This window comes from Taeniopygia guttata, chromosome 3, assembly GCF_048771995.1.
Source record: "Taeniopygia guttata chromosome 3, bTaeGut7.mat, whole genome shotgun sequence".
In the NCBI taxonomy this organism is placed as follows: Eukaryota; Metazoa; Chordata; class Aves; order Passeriformes; family Estrildidae; genus Taeniopygia; species Taeniopygia guttata.
Genome location: NC_133027.1, coordinates 104,224,658 through 104,250,316, shown reverse-complemented (window position 1 = coordinate 104,250,316; position 25,659 = coordinate 104,224,658). Strand labels below are relative to the sequence as shown.

The window sequence follows — 25,659 nt, the reverse complement described above, 5'->3', positions numbered from 1 at the left end:
GGAAAGTGATGTTTGTGGGCCTATAAATGAATTATATAATTTGTTTAAAGTCAAAATTAAAATACCCTATTTTTTCCTGAAAACAAGCAAAGCATATGAACCAGCTTTACATGGACACACTTTTGCTATTTACACTCTCTGGCATTAAAGATTTACCAGCCCTGTGGCCTCACATTTGAGCACAGCCCTACATAAAGAGCACATTTCTAGAGCACAGCCATACATAGACAACACATTCCCAGAGCACAGTTTCCTGCCTGCTGGAAGCAGACTGCAAAGCAGACTTTTGCCATTGTCACTTGTTTATAAATCCATTTCCTAAACCAGAATTGAAGATGTGACTCCCCACTTAAAACAAGCTGCATAGAAGTGCAACTTTGTGGCCCCTGGCCACGAAATGTGAAGTTGTCTGTTACAAAGAGACTATTCTTTCAGGAAAATAAAGCTGCTCTGCAGTGTTAGCATTAATTCAAGGAACAAAAAAATAGGTACTACATGTACCTTGGAATTTATTATGTATGCTAGGTAGGGATAAAAACATCTTCCTTTTAACTTTAACATTAGTTAAAGCATTTTTAGGAGTTGTGGAGCAAAACAGTGATGTTCTTTTTCTTTTTAAAAACATATTTGCGATTTTTTTCAACTTATTTTAGCTAGAAATTTGCAAAATTTGATGCTTCAAGCTTACTAGTTGGCAATTTAATGTTTTTTTCTGTTTTGTGCATACTGAGTTTTCTTTTTAGTTGCATATTTTTCCTGAAGTAAATGTAGTCATGAAAATGGATTTCTGCTTGAAATGTTATTGACTGATAAGGAATTTTGCTTTTATGTCTAAGAACAACCTGTCTTTATTGCTCTGAGTCCAGATTCTGGCAGGATATGCATTAAAGCATATTTTAGACTGCAATTATTAGAATTTCTTTCAGTGTTACATAATATAGAACACAAAAATATGTTTTATGTTCTTCAAAAAATAAAATAAAAAACATTGATTACTTAGATTGCACTGTCCCTGCAATGCAATGGATTTATTTCAAAAATTAAAATACAGTCTTTTGGAATGCTGTTTTTAAAAAAACAGAAATCTTAATAAATAAAAGGAAGCCTTAATGAAGAAAATAATAATAAAAACCTTAATAAAGAAAAAAGCTTACTGTTAATGATGCTCTGTAAATTATCAGCATTTCAGTACAAAAGATTGAAGGAAAAATCCAGAAAAATATTAAAGTAAAAAATCCAGACTTTTTCTGCCACAAATTTCTTATTTTACTGGAGTTGCAGTATACAGGAGTATACTGCACAGAACGTATACAGGAGTCAAAAGTTAGAGAGTTGTACAAAGGTCGGTTTGGTGTAGTTTGACAGAGGCAGGAGTTTAAAAGCTCCCTGCAGAAAGCTTTGTCTCTTTTTGACAGCCCAGATTAGTTTGACTAGATAAGTACTTGGTTCTTCTCTCTTTTTCCCCAGACCATACCGACTGAGCACTAAATGTCACAGCCTTATCACCACTGGTTCCGGGCCACTCACCTCATGAAAGAACCAGAAATAAGTGTATTTTGGGTCAAACCTTCTGACTGTTGTGTCAGAAAATATGTAATGGAAGGAGGGGGTCCCACAGAGGTGGTGTAACCCTGCCCTGAGCCTGCTCATCCTGAGACCTTTTCTCAGTCCACTCCCCTCAGCTCCCTTCCTGAAGGAGGGTTCTAAGGGTTGGCTTTGTCAAGGCGAATAAAATGCATAAATTAGCTAGTTTGCATACAAGGTGTGCAAAAGAAAGGAGATTGGGCCCCCTTCATTCTCTTTCACTCCTGCCTCGCAACCCCAGCTCTGAACCATTCACACAGCAGGATCAATATTGGATCTAAGGACTGCTGGCAGTCTTTGTTCTTTCTCCCTCTTCTGTCTTTCTCTCCTCCTTTGCTTTGCCCAGGCCACACATGGCTGTCATTCTACCCCATGCTCCATACTGAAGTTGGTTGTGGGAGTGGGGAGACTGTGGCAGTGTTGTGGCTTGTGAGCCAGCACCTTCGAGAAGGTTGCTGTGGGACTTGAAAGCTTATTGAAGTGTACTGTACAAAATCCAAGGGCTTGTGGAAGTCTACTGTAGAATTTAAGAGCTAGTGAGGAAACACCTTTTGTGTCTAAACAGCAGGCTGGGGGCTGGAGTTATGGCAACTGCACAACAAAGTACAAGAGCTCCCAGATACACGTTCCAATGTCTTTGCTCAGCCTGATGAGAATTTATAAGGAACATCACAGCCACTGCTGGTGCATTGGGACACCTTGCTCCCACCACCAGAACCCCTTGCTTTGACACTATAATCCTCACACACCTGCAGCACTTTTTCTATCACAGTTACAGTCATTTACAGAGAACAGCACATCCACTTACTCCACTCACTCCTGCTCATGCCATTTCAAACAATAAACAGTGACCAAATAAAGCCAAACTCCATCTCCTTCCAAAGCACTGGACCAGAATCTGAGCACTGAAGGTAGGCTGGTGTCCTGCGACTGTTACCACTGACTTTGGTTTAGGAGAATGCCAATGCAGCAATGCTTTTGAAGGCCAAAACTCAAAAGTCACAGGCAATTTTCACTCGGTACTTATTCTGAAAAATCACATTGGACAATTTTGCCCAAAGATTTTGGATTGTTTATATGAACACAGAAACAGATCCTGCCCAAACTTTTTGGGTTTTGTTAGTCAACATGAGCTGGCAGAACAGTTAAGAATTCTTAGCTCCTGGCCTAAATTCTTGAGGCTATGAAAGAGGGAGCAGAAAAAAAACAAGCAAAGATGTGCTGTGGAAACCTGGACTAGAGATTATTACATTGTGCTGTGAACATGCATTTTATCTTTACAGGAAATACTGCAGCAATAAAAATACCCCTCTCCCATCTCACTCTGACCTCCCTTTAGAAAGACAGGCTCTCTTTGAGTAAGTCAGAAAATTATAGATGGACAACTCTATGCATTTACTGTAATGTTTCATGTAGAAAGCATTGTCTCAAACTTGAAACTGCTTAAAAGTGGTCATAACTACTTTAAATTATGTACTTCTTTTTCCTCTCCACCAGTGAAAAATAAAGAAGGAATTAATAAATAAAACAGTGGAAGAAAGCCAAAAAGGTATTTATCTTCATGTTATTTTGTGGCTTACCACATCATACTGAAGATTTCAGCATTATACAGTGTTGAATGTTATGTCAATTTGCCTACCAGCAGAGAGTGGTTCCTTTCTCTTCCAAAAGTGGATGTAGGAAGTAAATCCACTCTTTTAATTGCAGATTAGTTTAGAAGGGAAGTGGTTATAAAAACAAGAAAGTTAAACTACCATCTATCATATCTATGTCAATCAATCGTATATAATAAAAGTGTGAAAAGTCTGCTTAATCTCAACATGATGCCTCTCAAATCCTCAAACATGCTTTGTCAGTAGTACAGACCTTTTTGACTTCATACTTGACAGGTATTGGGAATTCATTTCCATCTGGTTTTTTTTGCTCAATCTTTTCCAAACCCTGACACATTATCTTCTTCCAGGCATTTTCAGCTTTTCCTTGTTCCTGCACTTGATATACTTCCAAATTCAAGATCTTGACCAAGTGGAATTCTCACCAAGGCCCAGGAGAAACATCAAACACTCATACTAAGCATACATAAAAATTTAAATAATCTTTGAAAACTAAGTACAGCTGTAGGGGGCTGACAAATGCATGACTGTATGTATTGATGCAGCTCTTTAATCTAGAAAACTAGAAAAGTTGAAGACAATTGAAGCAGACACTACAGGAACAAAACATCATTCATTTGGGTGGAGCATGATCTAGGATGTTCAAAAAAATACTTGCAAGGTGAACAAGTAGAATGACTGCCAGTCCTGGGGCAGTCTTTTTTCTCTTTCTCCTCCACTTTCCAAAAGAATACCTATTTCTAAGGCATTTAGAAGTACAAGAAATATTTCTTCTTTCTGTTCTCCTAAAAGACTTTTATCTCAGCTTCTCCAGCATCCTTAAAGATGTCGAGTTGCAGTTTGTGCTATTAGACTGTTTATGATTTTTCCTTATTTCTATTCTTGGTTCATATTTCTCATTTTAGAATATGTATTTTCTGGAAACAACTGTCATGTAAACACTAAAATAGCATAAATAAGCCTAAGAATGTACATATTAATGTTCATTACACACAACCTTCAAATCCCATCTGATCTAGTTTGCATTATGTTTTGGTTTTTGTATTTAAAAGGTTTTATTATATTTACACCCACATTCCCATGGTGCAGCAACTTTCTTTTGAGATATATTCCAATATTTTCCAATAGATTTAGTGCCACAAATATGATACAGAACAGGCCTATGTTCTACAGAGTAGGCCTATGTTCTAATCCAAGTTCCTATATGACACTTCCATTTCAGAGAAGAGAGTTGCTACTGCCTTCCCTTTACTTTTGAAAAATACTTTTTGGTTTTAAACATTAAGTTGGTGCAATTTCTCCCAATAGGCAGCAAATAGCTGAATTTATATTCATACAGTCTATAAAATGCAGATTGCATAATACAGCGTGATGGCTCTATTCCATTATGCTTCATTACTAGGTTGGAAATTACTCACACAGTATGTTTTTCTCTTTAGTACTCTATCAACCTAAATTATGGCTGCACTGTAGATTACTCTATCTAGTAAATAAATACAATTCCTGCCTGGCACCCTACTAACAGGGAGAAACACTTTTCTTCCCAGGTGGCCTGAGGCCTTACTTGAATTCTAGCCATGTAATTACATTCAACCTGCCTAAGGTCTCCTTTAGACTTTGCAAATTTTTCATTTGTCATTATTTTACAGTGGCGCCTCAAGCAGAGGAACAGCTACACTCGGATGCTACAGCAATCTTGATACCTCACTATAACTTACCTCAGCTGTTCTCCATACTTTCCAGAATCATGGGGAAAAAACTGATCATGGGGAAAAACCCGATAGAAAACAACTTGGTGATGGTGTTTGCTTTCAGTATTTAAAAATGAATGACTGAGTGCATTATCTGCCTAAAGAAGTAAAACTGCTCATTCTTCAGCTTTAATACTCGTGATTGACAGGTTATCTAAAGCCTCTGGCGTTGCTTGAGAAAGCAGTGTTAAACTAAATCTAGAGACAAGTATGTAATCAATGATAACTCCAAGATAACAGAGCAGGAAAGGAAGTATAACAAGGAGAAATCAACAGCAGGCTGGGACTTTTTAAATCAGTAACTACAAACTGAACATCCATCTCTGTGATACACACCTAAAAGCAGTAAAATTAGTCTAACGTTACAGTTCTATTTTTTAAAGGAGAAGTGATCCTTCAGTTAGGAGGGTTAAGTAATTTGGAAGGCATCACTTCAGCATGATTAAATATCTAAAAGAAAAATTCTAGTTCATATTCAGAAATTTTGAACAGCAGACAGTGATGCAAAAGAAGACACAAAACTCTGCAATCAACAGAACTGCATCAGAGAATAGAGTTCTTTTGCACAGCACTAAAGGTTCCACTGTGACGGTAGTAATCTCTTTATGCCAAATCCAAGACTATTTATTACTCAAGATTGTGTTTATCCTTATGCTCTGTGAGGACTGAAGACAAAAACACAGGTGGAGAAAATTCCTGCTTACAAACGAAAACCACATACATAACACTGGAAAAAAGCAGACATTTTCTAAATTTTTGGGGGAGGTAAAAAAGGCAAAAAAAATCCTTAGAAAAGTAAGGGAAATACTCTGAATCCACCTCTTCCTTCTCGTAGTTCATTACTCATCTCTCATTCAGAAACTACAGTACAAGTTACTGTCCCTTGTCTAATAGAAATCTGCAAACAAGTTTTCTGGTTTCATGTGTCTAAGCACTGAAGCATTTTTTCTTTCTAAGATTTTCTGAGATTTCATCAGGGCCTGAGAAAACTTTGCAGTCCAAATTTACATAATTGCTGATAATTCCCACATAAAAACAAAAAGACTTGCAATACCTGACTGTGATACTAACCAAATTAAGGTGTTTAAATGAAACCATTGTTTAAAGTGTCATTTTCCAGAAGAAGATCACTCTACTCATTAGTTTCTTAATTTCCAAGCTCCAAATTTATCATCACACTGCTACGTGTAACATATGCACAGTATAAAAGTGATATTTGTGATCAGGGTAAAGTTACGGATCTCCCCAGCTTCCCAAATAAACATTCTCAAGAACAATATACTGGATAACTGGTCTAATTTTCCTATATACCATGCAGATATAGAAAACATAAAATATATACACAAAAGTTGTGAAGGAAAAGACATTCCTAGAAAATTGACAAAGGAAACCCACCAACAAAAGATATGCGTATTTAAAATGGATAAGTACATCATTCCAGCATTTCCTAAAATTTAATTCTTAATCAATTATCTAATGCTGCTTTCTAGTTCACCATCTGAAGATGGTTCAACATCTACTCAATCACTGAGATTAAATTGGGTGTAGGCAAATAGCCAAAAACATGTCAAAGTTCTTCCACTTGAAGCCCTTAAAATCAGGGAAGAAAAGCAAACAAAGAAACAGAAGGGAAACAGAAGAACTGAAATATTAAAAACCCAAACAGACATGATGTGAAAACAAGAAAAGCCAAAGGGATGACATGAAGGCCAAGAATATGTACCAAAGCTTGACCAATTAATCTGCATTGAAATCTTGAAATTGGAGGACAGAGTTGAGCAAACACTCCAAAAAGGACATAGCGTCATTCAAAAAGGAAACTGAAAAATCCAGAAAATTTGAAACAGAGTGACTACAATCAATGGTACAGGATGAAATGTGGTGCAGTGAGAAGGACCAACACTTGCCAAAATTAATCCAATTGAAATCCCTACACTCTAGGAAGCAAGGGAAACAAAGACAGATGTGAAACACAAAAATTTAAATTTAAAAAAAAGCCACAAAAAAACCAATAGGACAGTTAAACAGAAAAAGCCAATGGGATGACCTGAAGTGCAGGAATATGGACCAAAGCTTGCCAAATTGATCCTCATTTCCTCATTTAAATTGCTGGATTTCATTCCCTTTCTTGAAAGGAATGAAATCTTGAAATTGGAGGACAGAGTTGAACAAACACTCTAGAAAGAATATACAGTCATTAAAATATGAAGGTGAAGTATCCAGAAGAATCTGTAATGGAGACTGATCAGCACTGTTAAAGCCTAACTAAAAAATACATTGGTTTTTTGTATCAGTACTCACAGTAAAAGTTATGTCTTGCTTGTGGGTTCCTCATTTGGTGATGCAATATTCTGGAGTCACCATGCTTTTGTTCTAAGATAAAGCATTTTCTTTATTGCTGTGTTTAAGAAGTCTTCTAAACAAGTCATCTCTTCATAACATATTCTCTTTTGAAGCACTGTTATTTTCTCTCTGTGTGTTTCCTGTCCAAAATAGTAAATGTACAAATAAAGGTAAAGTGGTAAGTTAGTAATTAGGACACATGGCATTTCTATAATGGTGTAAATTTTCATAGTACTTTACAGATTGTCACTGATACAACATGTTAAGAAACACCTACAGACCTGAACCAAAATTACTTTGGTCTCTTAAACAATTGAATAATTGTACTTGAAATGTTCCAGAAGTTTTAAAAAACTATACCTTCTTTAAATTAACAAATCAAAACTAGCTTTCTAATAATTCTTCTTTTCTTAAGCACCATTCACATGAAGCATATGCAGCATGCAGTCTAATTTTTACTAAAGATCCCCAGGATGTTAGGTGTGCCTCTAAGGAGAAAATTTGTTCCATTGCTTATAGAAGGAAGATAGGAATTGCTACAATTCCTTTTCTTATGTATGATTTTCCCAAGGAACAGTCATGAAATCAGCTGTTAAGCATCTTTTCTCAACTCTATCAATACTTACTGATCAGGATGCTGATGAGGAGTTAGTGATTTTAAGGAGGGAATAATAATCTTTAGAATTTGGCTTTCTTTCTTGTAATGTTTTTTAAATTTATCTTTCCCATCCCTTCCTATGTCCTGCAATATTATGAATATATCAGACACATTTTGAAAAAGGATCCCAATTCATTTAGGTCCTTACCTTCACTTGTCCACAGACTTGCCAAGTTCAGATGTCATTAATTTGAGGCATATTTCTTATATTTTCATTGAACTCCTTAAAAGAAAATAATGAATTGCAATTATCCCATATGCTAGAAAATCATATCACAGAGCAATCTTACATAGAAAATCTAGTCTATCAGTCACAATATTCGTGAAAATATAATTGCCACTACAGTCACATAACAAAGTAGACAAAGAATAGCATTTTAAGTAATGTGGTAATATGGCAGTCATTGACTTAAGCTTCTGACATATCATTTTAAATACTTGAAGATGTCATGAGGGATTAAGAGAATGACTGTAATCATCTTTCTCCCTCAAATAGTCTATATAATCCATTTGTAAAGATATGCAGGCACAAGCAAACAAATACCTTAATGAGCAAAAGAAAGTCTAGTCTAGCTTGACCTCTGAGATTTTAAAATGTAGCCAAACAACTATGCTGCTTCATTTTCAAACCACTATTTAATATTCAAGTCTTTTTGACCAAGAGATGAACTCAAAATAATACAATCAGAAAAAAAGCAGCACGTATTTCTGAAGGCTGTGTCACAGAGAACTCATTCCCAGTCCTATTCATTGAAAAATGAACTTTTTCTCATTAACTTCACAGGTTGTTAATCTGAACTCAAACTCCAGAAACAGAACAACAAGTCATAGAATTAAAACATAGTGCTCATGTACAGTCATATGATGTCATTTATTAAGATTTTCATAGAACTTCTTAGCAAGGAGAAGCACCATAAGCGAGCCCTGTGATAGATACTTCAATAGTTTCATACACCTAAATTTCACAGCTTTCCACCAGGAGCTCTAATATTTTGCTTAAGGCCCTGAAGTCAGAGAAACATTGTAGACCAGCAGGGTTTTGATTTTTATCTTTGATTGTTAGTTGTGGGGTTTTTTTTGCAGTTAAAAGCTGAAAGTATGAGTTATAGCTGTCAAAGACCAAAAAAAAAAAACCAGGAACAGAGTAGTATTTTTTACTGACTTTGCAACTTTGTTCTTACCAAGAGCCAGATAGCTATGGTGGGGGTGGACATGCAAAGTCAAGGAAAATCTGCCTTGCAGCAAGACTTACCTGTGTGTTATTACTAATCACTAGTGTAAGAAGTTCTTTTAATTAGAGAATACTTTCTACTTTTGTACATTTATAGTACAGGCTCCCAGTTATTCTGTAAGTAACTCAACTGTTCTGATAGACAATGCTCCTCTGCTCCCATTTAAATTGAAACGATACAGATCTCTTTTTCCACCCTCCTATCTCTCTGAAAATAAACCTGTACATGCTACCACCTAAGAACCAACCGAAATCAATACCACAGAAAACCAAATCCCAGTAATTTTGGGTAAAAAAGAAATATGAAGTTCTTAGAACTGCAAGAATGACCAAAGTTAGTCAAAGCAAGCCTGAAAGCATAAATGATCATTAGAGATTCCTCACATAGCATGTGTTTCTGCTCTAATTCTGTTTTGATTGCTTGTCTTTTTTTTTCTACAGGAAAACTCATTTGTCTGGTGTGCATGTTTATGAAAGTGATTTCAGATGATCGAGTCTCTTTACTATTTTCAATCACTTGGTTCTTACAGAAGCACACAGATTGCCTGGTCTAATTTCTGTTAAATTGTGTAACCCAGTTTTGTGAGCAACTGCCACAACTCCCTGTAAATCTTGTGTGCCTGCACTTGGTTACTGACAATAATTAGGAAAGTATGAATTGTGTTCCCTTCATATGAGACAGTTAATGAAAATCTTCACATGCAAATCCAGAGTAGGAGAAGAGTTAGACTCTATGAATATGAGGCTAATTGACAAGTTTTCTTGGAATTCCTAAGGGACTGGGATCTCGGCTGAGTTATCCACTGAGAATTAGGGCAGATCAAATTATCTTTTCTTTGATTAAATAATGCAAATCTCATTCATTGTCCAAGACTACGCAGCCATGACTCTGATATCAAGTCTCTTCATGATCTTCAATTTTAATAATTTGCATTTTCTAGAAATTGAAAAGATATTACAGCTAGTAATACATCCTATATTAATTTCAATCTTGTCCTTACTGTCTATTTCCTTCCTTTCTTTTTCCTAGTCTTTTCTCTCCAATCCTGTCAACAAAAACCTTTTTTCAGGATCTCTTTAGACCCATTTGCAGAATACACTTAGATAGTCCAGAAGATTTTCACCTAAGATAGAGAAAATTATGCTTTGAAAAAGCCCAAAAATTAGTTTCATAAATTTATCTACTTCATGAAAATGTTTTGGTTTCTTTTCCCTTTAGTCTGTATTTTTGCCCATTTATCTATACTTTTTTCCTGTGCTGATTGCAATTTGCAGCTGTGAATATATTCCCCCAAAAGCCTAAATTATGCATTTCAGTAGAGTTCAAGAACATTATTAACCCCTCAAAATTACTTTACCTGTCTCACTTTTTCCATCAAAAACTTCATGAGTGAATTCCAAGTTCCTCTTGGCAAAATTTTAGCACATGCAAATACAGTCAGTTTTGATGGGTGTGCTACAACCACACACAATGCACACACACAGCTATCCAGACTTTGGAGCACAGCAGGAAAATACAGCCAGCTGCCACAGCATACATCACAGCTGAGACAGCCACGGTACACAGCTTATCTTCATACAATTTCAGACAGCATCAACCCACACAGCATAATACCACAGCAGAAGGCATCAAGCATCCACCCTCCTGGTTCTTCAGCCCAACCTTTTATACCCCTCATGTTCATGCATTGTACCTGTGTGCCCTCTGTTCCCTGTGGTGGCTGGTCAGTGCACCTGGACACTCCCTGTCTCATTCCCTTCAATGCTGCTCACCTGCTTTTCACAGCTGTAGCCCATTAGGGATGAGGTTCAACCACAGTCCCACTCCCAATTACCACAAACTGAGAGCCTACACCCAACCTTGGAATTGACCCCAGAACCATTTTCTCTAATGTACCAGAGAAATTTTTACTGTGCTCTATCAGCTAATAGAAGACAAAAAGCATTCAAAGTTTCTGCCTTCTACCATGAGGTATAAACCTGTTGACATATTGTAACAAATAAAACCAATTACTCAAATTGCCCTTCTCTGAAAAGGGTAATAAAAGAGTTCACTGCTGACAAAGTTCAGCAAAGTTCAGATGCTTTTCTCATACCTAAAACATGGAAAACTACCGAAAAAGAGAGAGGAAACACTTGAATGTCCCACAAGTACTGAAAGTACTAGGTTAAATACATCCACTCACTTCATCATCTGGAGTAACTGGCCTCAGTGCCTAGTATCTTAGAAAATGGGCCAATTCCAAACATAGCCCAGGTTCAAAGCCAGTGCACAGAGACACCTGACCACACAGGAATGTTGCTCCCTCAAAGTTTCATCCCATGCCTGCACTTAGTCCTTGTCAAGGGGATAAAAACCCCATAATCAGACCTGAAACATCTTCCTAAACAACAACATCTTCCACTCTCTCCTGTACCTGAAGTTATGTCATTTTCCTCTTGACCAAAACCAGCTGAGTTTCAGGAACTGCAGGTGTTGATTTTAACTAAACTCACAGTTCATGGGACTCGCATGCAGCCTAACAGTGAATCAGCTTTTAGTGAGTTGCTGTTTGCTGCCTCTTATCTTCTAGCTATTACTTCTCACATCAGCCACAATGCCTGAAAATTGTCCCCACAGGCAGGCTGTAAACCTGCTAACCCTTGAAAGGGGCAAGTTTAGCATTTCAGCAAGCAAGCCCTAAATGATTGTGGGTAAACAAACCAGGAGTGCACTCTTTTATTGAATCTGTGACTGTCTTCATTGAAATGACAAATGCTTCCCTTATTTAAATAAAGGCATCAGCTATATTGCCCTGTGAAGTGCAATGCACTTCCTAAAACTGTATTGTTTTTATCTATTCATACCAGATATGCCATTTATAGGGCTAAACTGCACCACTGAAAGAGTGACATTATTATGTCATGAATAAAATATTCAAAGGAAGTATTTTCCTTATCAAATCTTATCAGATTAATTTAATTCCTTTAGAAATCAATGACAAAGAGCACTTTGGAAAATTCCCACATAAAACTCTTTAGAGTTAGAAATGTAAACTAATTTTCCAAATAAAAAAATGTCTTCTCTTAAAGGCATATGGATCCTAAATAACCAGACCTCTATATACAGTTTCTCGAATAATGCCTCTGCAATCTCCTTTTACTGAGGCAGTGTTGTACAAATCCTTGGACAAAAGAAGGTACCTTGACTGTGGCAGAACTGGAAGAATTAGGGTTAAAACTGCTCCTGCATAATTCTTCAGTCCCTCAATTACACTGCAATTACAGAAAAGTCATGCAATCCCTACAAAATTCTGATCTACTGAAGCTGTTGGAGGATAAGGGTTTGAACCTATGCACCACTGATTTCAAGTATAATTAAAGTATGTGCAATGATGATTTTTTTTTTCATCTAAGGAAGAAGAAACAGATCCACAGGCAACAAATTGTGAATTTTAGATGCAAAATCATATTTTTAAAGGCACAGACATCTATATGCACCTGTTGGCACAAAAAGTATTATTAAACAATAGGAATGTTTTTCTTGTATTTTCACATTACATATTATACTGACACAAAACCACAGCTTCAGTGAAAGTAAAAGGTGATGAACCCAAAACTAAAGAGAAATTTCTTTTCATTCAGTGTGACAATAATTTAAAAGATCCAAATGACTACAAGTATTTATGTGACTATTTTTATGAAGAGGAATATCCAGAATTACTTGCCATGAAAGGTGCAGAAGAAATTAATATCATGTTAATAAAATTTCTTTATGTAAATATGTATGAATACTTAAGATTATGAATCATGCAAAAAATGTAAGAAAGACACAGGTCAAAGTATGGATCTGGAAAAAAGGCACAAGAATGAATATGAGGGAATAGCACTAGAATACAAGAACAGAATCAGAAAGACTAAGAAGCAAAATTAGTTTTAAAAGGAATGATTGATAGGGGAAAAAAAAGCAACCAAGGGGAGGTTCAATTAATACTTCAAAATTCAGTGAAAAACTAAGGAAAATACAGACTCATTACTTCACAAGGGAAAAAGGAAACAACAGATGACTCAGAAGGGTTGAAGTCTAACGAAATAAGGAAAACTGTGCAATTAACATCATCCTACTCACCTTACTAAGCTGGAGTTCCCCCCAAGAATAAGGCATCCCCATGTCTCCGTGGAAAAAATCTATGTAACCGTGAGGTAAGTTAATGGCAGTTACCAGGTTGCTGTTAAATTAATATTTATGCTTTGGCCATTAAAGTCTGGGAAGGAAAAATGAACTGTTCCAGCCATTTTACATGGAACAGTGTGGCATGAGAGTGTATTTGGCTTTTAGGGGAGGATGGGAGTATGACAACTTGTGTTTCTAAGAAAAGCACTCTCATCATGAATGATATTGCAGCAGCCTCAGACATGGCCTCAGCCAACAGTCAGGGGAAGGAATGAGTGCTCATGAAAAGGCTGACAATTTAGAGGGGAGAATGGAGTACAAAAAGAGAAATTTGGTACCCAGCAATCCAATTCTGTCCTGTTTTAATTTGGCACAGCTTTCAACTATTTACTGCATTCTTTTTTTTTTCTTGTAAGATCATCCTCCTCCAAAGAAGTGAGAATCAGCCCATCCTTAAGCAGATGATCTCTTCATGCATGCTCACAAACTCCCAGTTTCAGCACAGCCAAGGATGGATTTTGAAAGCTGGATTCTGTTCCTGCTGGATGAATAGAATCAGATGGATGCTGTCTGCAGCTAGATCTGCAGTAACTTGCTATGCCCAACAGATCTGTGGAGCCAGGATTAATTTGAAGACTGTGAGACTGTATCACTAGAAAGAGACAGCATAAATCCATATTCCCAGCATGAAAATGGAGTTATTTACTGTTGCTTTTCAGAAACTGACTAAAACTTTGTTTCAATTATACAAGAGTACATTTCAGTTACAGAAAAATTGGTGATTTTGTGTATTTGAGGCAGATGGATGGCTGCTCTGTCTTAGAAAAGCAGAGCTGCATGTTAGAAAAACAATACCCCATAAGATAATATTTAAATATTTATACATAAAATAGGTGATGCCAGACACTCAAACATTTCACACATGTCGTTTGCATTCAATTAAGCTGTTGTGTTGGATGATGGCAATGTGACATTAGGAAATTGTAATGAGCCTTTCTGATGAGTCTGACTGCCATCCAAGTAGCATCTCTGGAGCAAGACTGGCTTCCTAAGTTGTTCACATCCCCACCACCCACTCAGAATTTCTGGTATAAGTATCAAATCTACATTGCTGTAGTAGGGAGGTGAAAAATCTTACCCAAGAAGCATCAACACATAAATGGGTTGAACTAAGAGCCTGTCTAATAGCTATATTTCTTTTTTAGTGTTGCTGGGCAGTGTATTCCAGGTGGTGGGGGTGCTGTGAACACCCCTTCATCTGAAGGAAGGCAAAAGCTCCACGGTCCTTTGGAAAGGTCAGTATTAGTAATTCTCTCAGTAACAGCGTTAAGAAAATCCAAGCCTGCAGGTTGCCTATTATTAAATACAATAATTATATTAATGGACATCCATTACAGATGTACCTCATCCTTTCTAATGATTTCATAACCACGAGGAACAAAATTATTTCTATTTCCCATGGAGTACATATGTCAGATTTAATGGTCTGAAAGATGAATAAGTACTGAGCTGCTAAATCCAAACTAGCATGCATGAAAATCAAAGTGTTCTTCATTGCACTGAAACAAAAGACATTAGATATTTTCAAGTCATGATCTGAAACATAATCTTCTGGCCAGCAGACAAAAGGAGTAAACAGAAATATTTCCAGCCATTTCTATACAAAGTATAGAGAATTACTGCTAAAATGTGAATCAGTTTCAATCTGTACCCAAACTATTTCAAAGGACAAGGGATGTTGCTGCTCTCCATAATAAGAAACTGTATTGTTCTTCCATGGATTTATGGATATTTGGGGTTTATAAATAGCTAGTTGAATTCATGCCTTTCCTCCTACAGCAATACAGGGAGATGCTGCTAACGGATGAGCTTGAGGAAGGGAATTTACTCTTCACCAATTCACCAGGTGAGGGAAGAGTCATACCAAAAATGGATCCTGTTCCTACTTCCTCCTGCAGTGTTAGTTCCACAGTCAAGAAAAAGTCTTACAGGGATACAGAGGTGTTCTCCCACTCCTGTGACAAATAAATTTACATTTTAAGGCCAGTGACAATCATACTAGATGGGGGAAAAAAATACAAGCTAGGATGAATACAGGAGAGGACTCCATCTCTACTGTGTAGACTGTAGCAACTTGGAAAAGCAAGTCAAAGTCAGGAACAGGAAAACTGCAGAAGCTTTCACACCTTTTGTTCCTCCCAAATCCTTTTTAAGCTAAGGTGGTTTCAACTGTCCCAGAGAAAGCTGAGGAATAACAATCAACAAGGCAATGTAAGTAACAAAGTTAATTTCCTTGCCACTACTTATGACAAGGAGCAGTTAACCCAATTCCAGTCTTTGCCTCAACCATTAACTTTTGCAACAGAAATAAATTTTCCTTCCCACATTGCTGGAAATCTTTGCAGCAGCTCTGTCATAACACAAGTAGCAAGAGAAAAACTGTTTGACAACCTTGTTTAGCCTATATCTTTCCCGTGATATGGGAATTCTAGCTCTCTGACCTTTCTTCTCACCAACCTGTCATTTTACATTTTGTTTCTGCATTTAATCTGAATGTTGCTAGTTACCAGAAGAAAACAACAAATCATCACACATATCCCTAAATCCAGCTAAAGGCACTAAATGTAACAGTGTGATAAAATTATACCAATTACATTACATTAAAAATCCAGGCACCTAAAAGCATGAAAATGAATAATTAAGAACATCAATCTGCTGCCCATGATATCACCACATTATGCATATTTCAGCATAACACCATTAACTGTCACACCTTGATTCTTTTAAAAATGTATAATTTTGTTTTCTTGATGTCAGTAGCTAAAAGTGTTCTCTGAAAAGAGTGGGTTCTGGGTGGAATGTACATAGAAGCAGGAAAAAAAAGGAAACATTACTTAGCTGTTAAAAATAAGTTGTGTTGAGTACTGCACCTTGGCTTCTACTAATGGGGAATGAAAAACATGAAGTACGTCAACTCAAACAGAAAATGCCTTGGAGGTCTAGAGAGCCAGAAGCCCAAAATACAAAGACAATCAGATGCAGGATGGTCATTTAGTCAGGCATAGGACTAATACAGAACAGCTTCCCCAGCAAAGACATTCTAAACTTGAAAATTACTATCCCTACCCCTAAATCTCAGTATTTTCTGCCAAGTTTGTATTATATCTATGAAGTCAGGCCATGCTTTTGGAAGGGGGAATGAATCATCTATTATTATTTCACACCAGATCATTCAAAATAGAAAACTTAATCTGACCTCTTTAATGTAATAATGTCATATTTCAATCATACCAACCTGATTTTTTCTGCATAAAACTTATATAAAATAGTTTGAATAAGCATTTGTACAAATTTTTACAATTCAACAATTGCATTTATCTTTGTATTCTCTTTCTTTAAACCAACAAGAGATATTCCATAGAGCTGAACATGGAAAACACATTTCAAAACTGTGTTCACAACTCTGAATTTCACATTTTCACATGCAGGAACTGGGACCTAATCTGAAACCAGTCTCTTTTACAAGTCCATGGGAACTGTGCCATTCACTTCACCCATGTTAGAATATCACCTATGTTCCCATTTAACTCAGAGAATAAAACACCAGGGATGAATTTTGCAGGTTTACTCTTGCACAACATTTTTTATTTGTTGCTGTTTAGCAGAACTCCTTGTAGTACTTGAGAGACTGCTCGTGTTATTTGAACCATTCTCCTAATGGGAGACAAGAACAGCTTTCAAAGGATTCAGGTAGTATCTGGAAAAATACATGAGAGATGAAACCTGAAGATGGATTTCACAAGCTGAAAGAGAATAGATCATACTGAATTATTCATCCAGCTCTAAACATTGATTAAATCCATAGCTGGTGGCTGAGGTCTCAAGCCAACACAGATTTACAACTGAACAAAATTTAGTACCAGAAATAGTTCCATCAGTAGTGTTGCAGAGCAAGCTGCAGTTTCTCCTTCTCTCATTTTTGAGATACACTCATTTAAGATCTTATTATCATGCTTATATAAGAGAGGAGGAGAAGAGGACTCACATTTTTCTAACTTGGAGTTCAAAGACAATAGATGCATCTTTGCTTTGTTCTCGTGCAATCTCCTATAACATTATTTTGTTGTGATAACAGAAGTATATAAGTTCAGGCAGTATGTGGAGCTGGCTTTAAAATAATGTTAGCTATTGATTAAAGAATATGGATAATTAGTTTAAATTCTTGAAGCTGTGACAGGAGCAGACAGAAGTTACTTTCTGTCTTTAAACTGGCAACATCTGAGTAGTTGCTATGTGCAAGTGTAAAGTATTAGGTCATGGCCCTGTAGAAAGCAGACAATAGTCAAAAAATATTCAGAAAGTCATATGTCCCTACATACTCTAAAACGCATAGAAATACAAGTGTTGCACAAGGAGGCTTGATAAAAATCAGGCTACTGTCATGGTCTGCTACAAATGCAAAGGCAGACCACTGCTGGTGTACCAAGGAGAAATTCAATCATATCAGATGGCTCTCAAGATGTACAGCTTGTTGTTTCTGTTCTGCCTATGGAGAGTTGTGTTAAGGGAAGCCAAGTACTGATGAAATGCTATGGCTTTGCAGGCTCCCTTTTTCCTGATGACTATTTATTCTGAAGTTTAATCTGTCAAACTGGAGGAGTAGGAGGCAGCAGAATGCCCTACAAAGTGCCATGGTTTCTGTACCAGCAGAGTATGTGCATATGTGTAATTCATACTGAAATGACATTTGTCATCCACACTTTCCTGTGTTGTTTAGGGCACAAAAGTAAACAAAGACGAGTAATTTTTGTTTTGATTTTTTTTCAAGAGAGTAATTAGAAAATGTCAGAGTTGACTTGTGCATAACACTTTCAAAGGATTCTCTAAGTCAGTTCTCCTCCTACTTAATTTGGTTTTCTATTGGCAGAATTATATTTACTTGAATGGAATCACTCTTAATCTAGTCAAGTGTGAGAACAAAACAATCTAATTCCTTTGTCTTTTCCAAATCAGCATTGTTGTAATACTCCCAGTTCTTTCAACACATCTATGATCTTCAAAAAATATCATGATACAAAAGCTAGTCTTCTTTAATCTGCTCTATCTTGGTCAAATTCCAAGCTTCATGTCATTTTTGTTGCTAATATAACCTCATTTCAAAATAAGTCTTTGTACATTTTTTCAGCTCAAAACTTTCCTTAATATAATTGCTATAATTGTACTTTAACTAGAGCACTTGAATGGTTGAGAAAAACATCTTATTAAATCTATAATAAAGTAGGGACTGAACAATTATATGCTGGAAAGGGAAAAAAACCACCAGCAACCACGCATGACAAAGGTTGCAAAGTGCCTTGGTGATCTGACTGTGGCTCTCTGATTGATGAACAGCAGTAGATGTGCATGAAAGAGTGTGGGTGCCTCGAGCATGTCTCTGCCTTCAGAGGAACCAGGGAAAAGGAAAAACAAAGTGCTTTGCAGAAGCCCACTCTCTTGCCTGGACTGATATGCATACAAAATAAAGGATATGCATTAAACATGAGTGAGTGGAATGCAGGAAGTATATGTCCTCATATATACTCTGTTTCAGCATATTCATCCAAATTAATCTCCTGTGCTATTTCTGTGCAGCCATTTAACACAGAACAAATGTGGTTTGCTCTTGACTTGTGCTCTGACATGAAGCAAACCAGTGACAATAACTGTGAAAAACTAGGAGATCCAGTCCCTTAATCACCTGAGAGGTGGCAGTGTCAGGTGAAAGGGTATCCAGGCACTCTGCCAGAACTGAGCAGGAAGTTCACCACAAACAGCAGAAAATGCACAATGCCAATGGCAGAAGGCACCAACCACCTCTCTGCAACTCTGTGGCATTGCTGAGGCAAATATTCCACCTTTTCCTAGACTCCATGGGACAGACAGACTCAATCCCACACAACTTCAGCTGCCACAAACGTGGAAAAAAATTAATGAGAATTCAGCAGGAGAGCTTTGAGAATCTGCTGCACATAAGAACCACAGTAAAACACTTCTCTCTCTTTGTAATATCTGTATACACCAGTGTCTACACTGGAAAACATTTTCAAAGAGCATTCCTCAGGAGCAACATTGGTATCTGCACTTTCTAGAATAGTAGCCCAGTCTTTGCAGATGGTGTTTTTTTTAAGGGCTGCATGGCAAATGTGAACACAAATTTTGATCAGTATAAGAAGGAGATGTGAAAAACAACAGTACACAAATTTTTAAGGTTCAGGGAAATAAAATATTACAGAATTATGGAGGGGGATGGGAGGGCATGGTTTTGTTTGTTTATCTTGGTAACTAGTAAAATCAGATGATGGAGAATTTATATTTGAACTCTTTTATGCTAAACTTTTAAAGAAAGTACCCACTGACTTTTTACCTACATTTTGCTGTTTCATAGAAATCCCATCACAATTAAATTCTTCTGTAGAGGACTTCATTTTACCCTTTGTTATATTGATAATTCTCTCAGTTTTCTCTCCTGCAAAAATTACTGGAAGGAATCATAATTTTCAGACACATAATTGTTTGCTACAATTACAACTATGGGTCATACTAATTACATGATGCATTAATGACAAAAGTCTGCTGGCTGGAAAATAAAATTCACTGGACAAAACTCCACCTTTGTGTTGGTAAAAAACAACTACATCCAGTGTCTGTAGCTAAATCAATACTAATCCTTGCTACTATATTACACAGAAATGTCTGCAAGTAATTCCTGTATCTTAAAATGTAAACTTTATGGTGACTCAAGGCAATGGAGAATAAATTTTCACAACTGTTATATCTCAGCAATCCAAGACCTATTTTGGCCAGTTTTTTGATCAATATCTTCCCATTACTGTGTCCTTCTGAAATTACAGATAAATCCCTGTGAAAAAAACCCACATTGAATATTTGTTCTTCAGGATTTCCCCATTTGCAAAGCTGTATAGAAGATGCCTTTCCCTTTTAGCCCAGGCTAAAAAGTGTTTTATTTTTATCTGACCCAAATATCCCAAAACCTAAAAGTAGCTGTTTTTATCAATGCACAGTCATCAAGAAGCATCACACAGAAATAAACAACACACTTTCTTTTGCATCCTACCTTAAAACTCAAGAGACAAAGCAAGTTTTAGACCATCATAATTTGGCAGACAGCTCTTTTTCTCGTGCATTCTGCAGTCCTTACTTCTTTCAGTATGACCTGGAAGATGTTCCCACAGGAAGTTATCCTAGAGCAAGTCAATTGTCATCTAAGGACTTACACCTGGAACGTGGCCCTTTTGTGCATGGACAGAGCTCAAGGAGACCAGCACGTTATAGTGCAGCCCTGTCATCCAAGAAGCTCTTCTTCCTGCAGGGAGATCTAAGGTATCTTGACTTGGGCATTTAGAAATCTAGAAACTAATTAAAATTCTGGAATATTCTGACAACAGCTGCTTTAAGCAGAAGTTACCAGATGGTAATATTTGTGTGGGTACCACGTCATCTGGCAAGGAACAAGCTAATGATGCACAAAATGCTTTGATGCACAGCCTTCAAGCAGTAAACTTAAAGTGATATGAGGCCACACAAAGACCCCTCTACACTGCTCTGCAAATCTGCAATGCTGCATGAAACAGTTTTTTACCAATACAAGTGCACAGGTAAGGAGTCACAAAGTTATTTGGCACATAATAGTTGTTGGTATTAAAAAGAGCATCATTCCTCAAAATGACTATTTGTGAACATCTATGGGTATTTGCAGGAAGCTATAGAACATATTTTAGATATATGCAGTTGGGATGGTGGGTGTTTGGAACATAAAAATCCAGCAGTCATATGGAGATTAAAGCACAGGCCTCTTTCAGTCACATTTTGGAAATGGAGCACAATGACAGCCTAAAAACCCAAAACTAACTGAGCCTGTCAAGTTTAAGGAAAACCACTGGAAAACTCAAAAAATACTACTTATATGGGAGTACCTTCAACACAGACAAGACTAGAGCTGTTCCCTGCAAAGAACAACTTTGTATTCCAAGGCAGCTGGTTTCAGAGCTATCTGCTCCATGTATATGTATAAGAGGTTCTGATTCAACTCTTTTGATATGAACTACATGATTGATAACAGAAAAATGACAGAAAGAATAAGTGGATTTCTTGCACTGGTCTTGCAAGGATGTGTGAAGACTCTGAAGGCTCAAAGCATCAATTTCCTGGGGTTCTTTACTTATTGAAGAAATCCACGGAGCATTGTTCATGCAGAAGTAAAAGTATCAATATCTATTTAACCATGTGCTATTTCAAGCAATACATGGCTGTGGCCTGCATTTCAATTCTCACTCCAGAGTTCACACATCCTATTTGTAACCAACTCAGCCATGGAAAATGCAAAACTAAAAATAGGCCTTCACACACACCTTGATTTCACTCTTTCTTTCAATCCTTGAGTACTTGCACTTACAAAAATGAGAACCTTTTTAAAGTATATACTTTTACAGATCAGGGCTCAGCTGGAATCTCTCTGAAAATCATGTTGAACAGGTAGCCTGCTGATTTAAATTGCAGTGTTGAAACCTTTATAAAAGAACACAAAATAATACTGAGTGATTAGTTCAACATTCTTGTGTGCTTGAAAGCTCTGAATCTGGGAATTTTGTTTGTTTCACTGAAAAAATGTAGCTGGCTTGCTCTGAAATAAATAATTTATTTCTCAGAAAATACATTTTTCATAAAAGATGAGAAGTCTTCTGACAGATAAACTCGACCAAGGTCAGATAAATTATGTGCATTAATATATACTTTTATAAAGCACAGATATGTTATTCATTACTATTTTTATTTCTCTTAGGTAAGACTCCCTTAGGTGTGTACGTGCTGTACAACCAACTGTTTAAAATAAACCAGAGTGAAATTCACTATAGATGGTCTGAGTCTGTTACTGGTCTGTGATTCTGGAGGTTATCCTTTGTTCCTCTATCTTGCTGTTTAGGACTTCTGAGAAAGTAATTAGAGTGATAATTTTTGTCCTTAGAAATTTAAGACAGAATAATCACATCAAATCATATAAAATTGTTTGTGTATTTTCTTATTTGTTCTGTTGGATGATTTCTCCAGGACAACTATTATATTCAATATCCTCAGTATATTAGCATCCTGCAGTAATGTATTTAGGTTGGGCATGTTTATTATATTTATTAACCAAAGGACAAAAATAACAGATTGAGATTTAATAGAACACATACATCTTCTGTGCAGTTAATAAGGAATGTATTTAATTGTTTCTCATTCATAATTGTTGATTTAACTGGAAGTCAACAACAGATTCTAAATTCAATACAATTTACTCAGTACAGACCAAATTCTGTCCCAGAGGTTTGAGCGACCCTGAATTTTTAAATACTACTGTAGCTCTGTGAGTTTCTGTGGCAACGGTGAGGAATTCCCACTAAAATGTTTCTGGATGTCTGCACTGGGAAGAGAGATCTATCCTGCATAGCCCTGTGTCCATCAGCAAGGCTATGGTCACATAACGTCCTGCCTACCTGTGTGTGGGGCTCTGGCATGTTAAGAAACCTGGACCATGTTCTCTCTTCATTCTCCCAAGAGCTGAGGTTTAAGAGAAGCTCTTGTGTGAGAATGTAAAGCCAGAATCCAGACGTTGGTTTGGAATGAGCTGGGGAGTAGACAAGAGTGAGCAAGAGCTACAAACCACCCAAAATGCCTATGGGGCTCAGAACAAGGCTACAAGCACCACTGCTGTAGCACCACAGAGGCCACTCCTGCTTTTCCCCACTCCTGAAGTGAAGCTATCAGGTCAGGGATGTGGAAGAGTGGCATCCAGCATTGCCTATTCCCATATGCAGAGGAGAACTGGTGCAACTTCCAGTAACCTCCATATCCACCCAGAATAATGAGACAGTCAGCTCAGCACCTGAGCACCTGTCTGAGAATTGACACAAGTGTGCACACAGAACAGATTACTGGAACAGCATTAACAAAAATCATCTCACTTGGCAGACCCTCACAGATTTATCACACCATTTATTTCACAGACTTATATGTCATCATTTTATCATGACTTACTTCATCAACACTTCTACCTTCCCCAGATCTGGGTCTTAACCAAAAATTTCACATGCAGCTCTAAATTCCCTTAAATTTTCAGATTAAGAGTTATGCCAGAAATTTTAGGTTTATTTTCCCATAGCCAGGAAATTATTCTTATAGAACAATAGTTCTCTCCAGTCCAAATAGAGTAAGTGGGCGCACGTTTGATTATTCTGCCTGCAATTGTACAATTATGCTTTTCTTATGCTGTTTATTTGTCATGATTTCACTTTGATCACATCTATATACTAAAGTACTCAGCTGATGGAACCACTGGCTCTCTTTTTGAATAGGGGATAATGAGCGATGAAAGTAGAGAAAATCTGACATAATGCTGGAATTTGGATACAGGATAAAATATCTCAAATGCTAAAATATCTTATGGCTTAAGTAGCTGTTTTGTCTCCTGAATCATCACAGGACTAAAAGTGTTACATGGAGCTGGAGTTGGAGACAACACAAAGAGTCATTTAGAACAGGCATTGCAGTCTTTGAATAAAATGTGGATGAAAATTGTAGAAACTCTGGAGGTCATTCTACTTTCATTAAAACAAACTGCAAAATTATTGCAAGGGAGAGGGAGCAGGGGCCAGCTATCTGATAGGTTATTAAATACTGAGCCCTATTTAAAAGTATGTAATTTCTTCAATACTCAGTCTTCAATAATCTGTTTTACCTTCATAATATAAGAATTGTTTCAACATTTTGAAAATACAGTAACTACAGGGGAATTCGTGATCCTCCAGGAAAAGTAGGGTAACTGTGCCTCAGGAGCTACCTCATTCTTTCTAGCTATGAGTAAGCATCAGTATCAAGATTTAAAAACAGAATTTCTTGGCTTTTCTTCTCAGGACAATATCCAAAACGCTGTGTCACTTTCTATGCTGCATGAAAACAGACTTAAAATAACACCAGCATTTTCCACCTTTTACTATGTATATCCCTTAATTTTAAAAAACATTTCATGTAACTCTATCCAAGCTCAACAAAAAGAACCCGTGATCTGAATCTGAACACACCAAGTATAGAACTCCCCAAGGTCACACCCTCACTAGCTTTTTTACACCTGCACTACATTGCCTGCAAAAATAGTTACCCTATAAGCTATCTTCTACATTGCCTGCAAAAATAGTTACCCTATAAGCTATCTTCAGGAGAAATTCCTATTTTTGCAGATGCATTGTTGTTAGGATACAAAAATATCAGAGCCATATAAAGCTTGCCAACTGTTTGATCATCACTTTACACTCTGTGGGCAGAAAACAAGTACAATTAATGCAGCTCAATACCTTAAGTCAAAAGTGCAGAGATCCGAGAATTTTATATTTTTCTAATAGTGCTTCTGTCTTTAACCCACAGCACTGCAACAGGAATTGAATATAGAATAGACATAATGCCCTAGTAAATATTTTAGATTAACATTTCAATTACTTTTACTACCTTTGTAACAAAGGCAAAATTAATAAAATCATTGCAGGATTAAGTAGTTACTGTCTAATGTTTCCAGTCTTATTATGATTTGTTCAAACCCATTAGATGTACTTACATATGGCAGTTCTCAGAGAAGGCAAGTGAAACCTATCTTTTTTCAAAACTAACATATTGTAACAGGGAGCAGTCCTAGTGATGCACAGGTCCTAACAAAACCAGCAACTGAATAGAACAGAGGCAGTTTTGTCCAAAAGACATCTAACATTTCATGTCAATCTAGGCCTGCCCAGGTTTTTTTGACATGTGTGTCATCAGAAGAACATAACCATGTAAATCATATTTCTTCTAGCATACTAAAATAAAAACATGATCCTCATTGAGTCTATAAAGTTATTCACAGGGTTTTTTATTTTACTTATCTCTGTTATCAAGTACAAATTCAACTTCAGCATGAAGCTGTTATGACCAATTTAGACAATTTATACAATTATAAGTCTCCTTTTCATTACTTTTTTTATGCTCTCTTTACACCAGTAAGTTCTGTTAAAACATATTTTTCAAATTGGTATATTCCATGTATTGTTTAAAGGCTCTGATTCTAATAATTTTGTTCACTTCAAGATCCTTTTATAGCTTCCTGTATAGATAGGTAGTATTTAGCACAAAGGAGAGTCCAACTCCAAATATAGGTGGTTGTGTTTAGCACAGTGTTGTTACCACATTAATTTCCTGCATTTCTGTTCTAACATGAATATAATTTCCCAGTGTAGAGAAACCTCAGTTGTAGACAGCTTACA

General features: G+C 36.7%; 1 protein-coding gene across 3 annotated transcripts in view; it reads right to left on the bottom strand.

Annotated features, from left to right (window-relative positions):
• The window catches only part of KCNK2 (potassium two pore domain channel subfamily K member 2), a 127,985-nt gene that overhangs the window by 97,163 nt on the left and 5,163 nt on the right, over positions 1-25,659 (bottom strand). For 2 of the 3 annotated variants that reach the window (XM_072927552.1, XM_012572394.5), the window contains exons 2-3: positions 8,098-8,172; positions 7,250-7,431 (exon numbers count right to left, since the gene is read on the bottom strand). In XM_072927552.1, the coding sequence (XP_072783653.1) occupies positions 7,250-7,283 (34 nt within the window). In that variant the 5' untranslated portion in view covers positions 7,284-7,431; positions 8,098-8,172. Of the gene's footprint in view, positions 1-7,249; positions 7,432-8,097; positions 8,173-13,288; positions 13,500-25,659 lie in introns of those variants that run through there. The other variant, XM_030269118.4, reaches the window with a different exon arrangement.